At 38.6% G+C, this 6,902-nt stretch overlaps 1 protein-coding gene across 3 annotated transcripts in view; it reads left to right on the top strand.

The window, feature by feature from the left end:
• Positions 1–6,902, top strand: part of LOC306972106 (dual specificity testis-specific protein kinase 1) — a 49,801-nt gene that overhangs the window by 134 nt on the left and 42,765 nt on the right. Inside the window, exons 1-2 of one of the 3 annotated variants that reach the window (XM_079568586.1) lie at positions 1–135; positions 1,741–1,819. The exon at positions 1–135 is cut by the window's left edge and continues 134 nt beyond it. In XM_079568586.1, the coding sequence (XP_079424712.1) occupies positions 1,789–1,819 (31 nt within the window). In that variant the 5' untranslated portion in view covers positions 1–135; positions 1,741–1,788. Of the gene's footprint in view, positions 154–1,740; positions 1,820–6,902 lie in introns of all 3 variants that reach the window. The other 2 variants (XM_079568587.1, XM_079568588.1) reach the window with 2 other exon arrangements.

Raw genomic sequence — 6,902 nt, 5'->3', positions numbered from 1 at the left:
AAGAAAAAAAAAGACAGCAGTACAGTAGAGTTGTGCACGTTGGACGTAGCGCGTGAGGGGGACATGGTGCGTTTTCTTCCTACTGCACGGGGGATTTAAACCTGGACCTGTTTCTTCTTCTACGCGGGAGTTCATGTAAGTTGTTTAAACTGTGTGTGGTCAGTGTTGTCTGTCGTCGTCTTTGTGCACGCGACAACCCGTATGTGAGCTCTTTGGGAAGTTAATTTTATCAATATGATGGCAACATTCATAGCCTACGCACTTTTACCATTACATTCCATCGATCCTTTGCAACAAACTGCACTACACTCTCCTACTAGGCAATATCAATACTTAAGTACATTTTGCAGTGTATTTTTGATTTTTTGCTTAAAGGCACACTGCGTAACTTTTTGGACCAAACTGTTGCCATTAGTACAAAACATGCTCCTAATGACCAGCTCAACACAGAAAATGCTATTATTGCAGTGGATGATCATATAATGTATTTAGATGTGAACCTAACCTGTTTAAATCTCAAATTCTGCTGACTTAAATCACATCTCCATGGAGACGAGCTGGAGACGTACCCACTCCCAGTACAGTTACAGTCATGTCTTAGGAGAGCTGAGCCGCTCACAGCAAACGCTCATGTTTGTTTGTACATTTATGAGGTATATTTCAATGATGAAAATATATGTTGTAAAAAAAAAAATGCTTGTATTTCAATTTGAATTTTTGGGTCAAATCCTACGCAGTGTGGCTTTAATACAAAGCACACGCCTAAATTTACTTAAAATGTTCCCCCCAAAAAACTCTGCGCTGCTATTACTCTGCACTAATAAATTGTGAAGTAAAGTGGCCAATGCTGGATATAAAGTGTCACTCATGAGTTGTAGCCCTGCTCTGTTTACATAAATGAGCTACTGTGCAATTTTAAGTGATAAAATCTATAGTTCGAGGCGATTTGGTCTAGTCTTAGATAAGATAAACCCTCATGCTTGTTCCATTGGCATTATCGTTTTTCATCTTGGTTTAGTTCATATCGACTCAAACTCAATATAAAGGTGACTTAAAAGTGATTTTAAGTCACCTGTCTCCTATCGCAATACCAGTACTTTAACGATACTTGGTTTTCGATGCCGATGCCTGGACGATTCTTTTTCCGATACCTTTACAAAAATATTTGTCCACCAGAACAATCATGTGTGGAAGATATTTTAATTTTTAATCTAATTTACGATATCGGGTTCATCTGCAATGTTAAGAAACGTGTGAAAAATTCAGAATAATGGGGGGAAATTGGGAGAAATTATGGCAAAAATCTGGGAAAAATAGGGGAAATAGGGATAATATTGAAAAATGAGGGAAACAAATTGGGGAAATGAGAAATAAAATGGTGCAAAAATAAGAACAAAATTGGGCAAACATTGGACAAAAAAGAGAGGGAAAAAATATGAGAAAAATAAAATAAAACGGGAAAAAATAAGAAAAAAATGATTGAAAAAGAAATAATTAGTTTGAGCTGAAACAACATGTGTGTAGCTGGATGAAGACTAAATGCGAAGATACAGATCGCTGCTTTGCACGGTACACACATTCCTCAAGTATAAGGTTTGACAATGTGATTGACAATTATTGCACAAATGTCTGTCAGTGCGTCATCCATCCCGTCGTCCAGCGTCCTGTTGCTGAGCCTGTGTTGTCCTGTGTTTGGTGCTTTGCTCATGTGTTGTCCCGTGTCTGTCCTTCATCCCCCAGTGACGACGCACAGACGCTCAGTCCCCGTCCCCCGCGACCGTCCACAAGATGCACATGAATAGCTTAATAAACCAGTGGAGTAAGTACACCCAGCCTCGTTGTTTACTGTAGCGCTATTACTGTTTGTTCTTTTGCATGAGGCCATTTTCTGAACAATGTCATAGCGCAAAAATACCTTGTGGTTGTACTTTGATAAATTGATCATAATGTGGAAAGAAGACATTGAAACGGTACATTGACTTTACAAAATAAATATTGTTAAAAAGGCTGCACCCACATTTTTCTCATTTTCAAACCGTGAGAAAGGGACCTACCGGTAGTCATGTTCAAATTCATTTGGACCTTCTTTGGAACTTACTCAACACATTGCAAACATTCAGATTCTTCGCGGAGATAAGCGAATGAGCGTGTTTCAGATCTTTCAGGGGGAGAAGCTGAAGAAATGTTTTCTACGACGAGCTACCGACTACTTCTTTGTAGGGATGTTAAGATAAACTGTATTTTACTTATACCGCGGTTATAAAAGCTCAAGCTAGGTTTAACCTCTTAACTCCCGTCTGAACCGAGAGGATCTTTTTCCTCACATCATCAGATTTTTTTTCCCATCATTTTTTTGTTGGGTATTCAACTCATTTTTGTAACTTTTTTTGTCATTTTTTTTGTCATTTTTTGTCACATTTTTGTCATTTTTTCTTAAAAAAATTTTAAATCACATTTTTGTCATTTTTTAGTCACATTTAGTCACTTTTTTGTCATTTTTTCGTCAATTTTTTTAATCAATTCTTTGTCATTTTTTATCACATTTTTGTCATTTTTTTGTCACATTTTTATCACATTTTTGTCATTTTTTTGGTAATTTTTGGTCAATTTTTTGTCATTTTTTAGACAATTTTTTGTCAATTTCTTGTGACATTTTTGTGACATTGTTGCCACTTTTTCATCAATTTTTCGTCACTTTTTTGTCAATGTTTTTCTTGTCACATTTCCATCATTGTTTTCGTCTCAGTTTTATTGCTATTTTCACAGCTTTTTTCCAGAAGCTTTTGGACTGGGGTAAAGCCAAACTGGAGAAAATGTAATCGGTTCAGGTGGGAGTTAAGGGGTTAATCGTATAAAAATTTCCACGGTTAACCACTGTCACGTCTCATGAGCCAAACTGAAGAGTCCCAAAAGAAGCATGTGCATTTGTTACAAAAGTGAAACTGTGGAGCGCAAATCAGCTGATAGGTTTGTTCATTGGTTTAGGAACTCTTGTAATTATTGTGAATTCATGAGACAACAGATCAGAACGGGGATTTCGTATTCGAAAATATCTAGGTAACACTTTATAACTACACCTTATTTAAAGGGGCTAGATGCAAGTTGGCCATTTTATACTCAGTACTGCCACCTCAGTTTATACGTGTAACTGCACCTTCTGTATTTTACAGGCAGTTGTAGTAAATAGGACTGGGCTCAGCCTCATTCTACACATTAGGCCATCCCTTTAAACAACCCTTTAATTAATATAAAAATGTTTCCTTTTTTGTTGAAGAAATGTTGAAGTATTTTCTTCCTTAATTTCGATAATCATGAATAATCGTAAATTCGCAATACTTTTCCTCACAATAATCAAAACAAATCTGAATTGTGACTACTTCCGGGTTCACGATTGCTGAACCTTTTTCATAAAACACTACAGACAACACGCTCGTTTTTCCCTACACTTCAATCGATTTCATTCGACTATGAGTTACTAAAAAAAAAGTGCATGGACTAAATCCGGAGTTAGCCAAGTCTAAACCAAGTCTAAAACTGAACACGAGCTTGCAGGAGACCAGGATTTAAAACTAAAGTCTCGACTGGACGACTGTAGACCACTAAAAGGAGCCCGTCCCGCTGCCCTGACGGTTAAATGTAATGTACGGCTGTGTGACATGAGTGGAGAGGTCTGAGTTATCTGACACCGGAGTGAGATGCCTGAGCGGCGTCAGAATCAGAGCTGTGTCACTGTCTCCAACCCCTCCATAAATCCTCACCTGTGTGTGTGGATCCAAAGTGAATGAGTACTGCAGGAGTGTATGTACAGTACAGATCTAACGCTGCAGTTCCAAAACCTTTTCTCTCTGAGTGAACCCAACATCCTTCAGTTTTGTACTTTTGGACCAGTATTAGGGTAACTTTATCGATGTCTCTCTAAATGCTAGATAATTTTGTCTGCGCGGCTGAAACTTAGATCAAGCAAACATTTGGCCAACAAGGTAACAGATGTACTCGTGACTCATTCGTGATAACACACTGACGGAACAAGTCTGAATTCTGTGCGCTTTGCAACTTAATTTGATTAGTTTAACGCCGCATTTGCCTCAGGTGAGACGTGTGCCTTTTGGACGGGGAAAGAGTGAGTGTGTGGGGCTGCACATGGTGATGCAACATCCATATCACAGGAAGCCACACTACATCACAAACAGAAACACATTGAGGCTTAAACATTTCCAAAAATCTGGTGCAGTCATTTTACTTCCATTTTAACCTTAGTCTTTTATGCAAAAAAAGCAAAAAAAAAACATTATCTTATGTACAGTGATGAAAATGTTGTATGAAATATCCAGTAGTGGTCAAAGTACTTGATTGAAATATACTTCTGGTCTTATACAGTATTACTCCAAGTAAAAATTAAGTCAAATTATTACTGAAGTGAAAGTACAAATCAATTAAAATTGTTCGGAAAAATATCTTTGTAGCTGCTAAAACCTGTGCGCATTATTAGGCTTTTAAAATGAACAGAAAAAATGATCAAATTAACTTTTTACTTTGGAGACTTTATAGAAATGTAGTTGAGTAGAAAGTAGGATTTATTTTTCTAATGCGGTTAAAGCAGAAAGTTTTCAACAAAAATAATACTCAAAATACAGATACTTGGTTTTTACAATCATTGTGGTTATAATCAATCAATCAATCAATCAATCAAAGTTTACTTATATAGCACCTTACAACAACACAAGGAAGACCAAAGTGCTTCACAGACAGATAAAACAATATAAAAAAAATCAATCAATCAAATAAGTGTGATCTAAGTCTTAAAAGCTAGTTTGAAGAGATGTGTCTTCAATCTAGACTTAAAGAGGGACAGCTCTGTGAGAACACACAGATTGAGGGGCAGGCTGTTCCACAGTTTTGGCGCTACAACCCTGAAAGAACGATCGCCCCACTGTTTGTACCGGGACCTGGGCACGGGTTATAAGGTTGTAATAGGACCCGGATCTGGGTAAAATTAAGAAATCCAGCCTAAAACAATGATCCAATGTGTAGAGAGTAAATATTTCCAATCCATTTTTGCATGATAACCGCATAGAGTTGCCGAGGGAAGAGTCCCAAAAGAACCATGTGCAGCTGCGTTTGTAATGTCCTGAAAGTGAAACACTTGAAAATCAGATGATCGGTTAATATTTTTTAGGTCAATCTTGGTCTTTGGTCACTCAGAGAGACTCTGTGCATAACATTCAAATCATTACAATGCCACCCAAGAAGTGACTTCCTGTTTCTTTCCAGCACGCCAAAATGAAAGCACCAAGCTTGTCTCGTTGATTGGTTCAGCTGGTACTTGCAACATTACAAGAACATAATTAAATACACGCATTTTATGTGTTTTGTCTGTTAATAGTTAGGCAGAAAGAAAGTTGAACTAATGGATAAGATGGTGCTTTTATTTTGGTGTGCTGGATCGAAACAGGAAGTCACTTATTGGGTAACGTTGTATTTTGATTTTATGCACATTTCAACAGAACTGTAACGGATCTGTTAAAGGGGGGGTATTATGCAAAATCGACTTTTTCAAGCTTTACATCATGTTATTATGTCATTCCCTCATTAAAAACATGCCTGAAGTGTTGTCTTGGCACATTCACGTATTTTTGAGTAATCTGTAAAAACTCTGATGGCAGCCATTTTAGGGATAGCTTTGCCTGAGTCCTCCAAGGAACGCCCCCACCTCCTGGAGACGCCTCCGAGCTTTCGTCACCAGCCGAGTAACCAACCACTGCTCCTCAGCAAAACCCCCTCCCCACTGATGCCACAGACAGCATGTGGAGGGGGCGTGTCTGAAAGGGTCAGAGGTTCTTAAAGAGACAGAGGCTTATTTCAAGACATTTGCTGCAGCCATTCTGAGAGAGCAATTTTATACAAGGCAGTTTTTCTAATTTACTGCATTTACAGACCAACAGAAGGTTTGGTCATCATTGTAGTGCGCTATAGACTGGTGCTATGTGATTGAAAAAAGCATAATACCCCCTCTTTAAATTCTCGCTACTTTCTATGTTATTATTGACAATCGTGACTAATCGTAAAATTGTTTTCTTCACAATGATCATGGCTCAAAATGCAGAATCCCTATACAGTACTTAAGTAAACTGACTGTTTCTCACCACCTCGTCTCAATGTTCAAGAGAGTCAGTACAATTACAATACTTTTGGTCTCATCCCGTGCAGTCCTTGTTGCCTTCCGGCTCAGAGCGTATTGTCTGCTAAAGGATAGGATGGACATTATTGTATATCACAGGGCCCATTTACGAAAGCGGAGCCGTCTCTGTAAGTAGGTGAAGTGACGTCTGCTTTTTGCACTGCTCTGCATTGTTTTGAAATAGAAAGTCGCTGCTCAGCTCCTTGCGCCTCAGCGTCCTGTTACCTGTCTAGTCTCTCCTGTGCGTGGCATCATCTCCTGTGTCCTATTGTCCCCGCTTCCCCTCTAAACCTTAAAGATCTTCTAGCGTTACCATGTTGTCTTCCGTGCTTTAATGCAGGTTCCTTTTTATTTATTTTTTGCCCAAGGGCTTTTTTTTTTTCATATTTGCTGTTTGATGTAGAAACAACACGGCGCCATGAGTGTAATGCTATCAGATAGGGCTGACCTCACTGTCAGACAAGCAGCTTGGTAGTTTTCCATTGTTGGAGCGAAGGGCTACGGCAAAGTAGGGTAAACAAGAGTGATTGAGAAAGGGAAGAAAAATAAGACTTTTTTGACAATTGGGGGGGAAAAAAGTGAATCATCTCGAGATCTGTGCAATATTTTGGGAATGGCTTTGTCCTTTGCTGTGGCATGAAAATATGAATGGATCACAAAGGTTCCCTCTCCCTCATGGCAAATGTTAGTGGGTAGAATAGCGGGAATAAGTTCTCATGGCTGA

Source organism: Gobius niger (genome assembly GCF_951799975.1).
Source record: "Gobius niger genome assembly, chromosome: 1".
NCBI classification, from domain to species: Eukaryota; Metazoa; Chordata; class Actinopteri; order Gobiiformes; family Gobiidae; genus Gobius; species Gobius niger.
The sequence above is the reverse complement of the archived record's forward strand: the minus strand, read 5'-3'. Positions and strand labels throughout refer to the sequence as shown.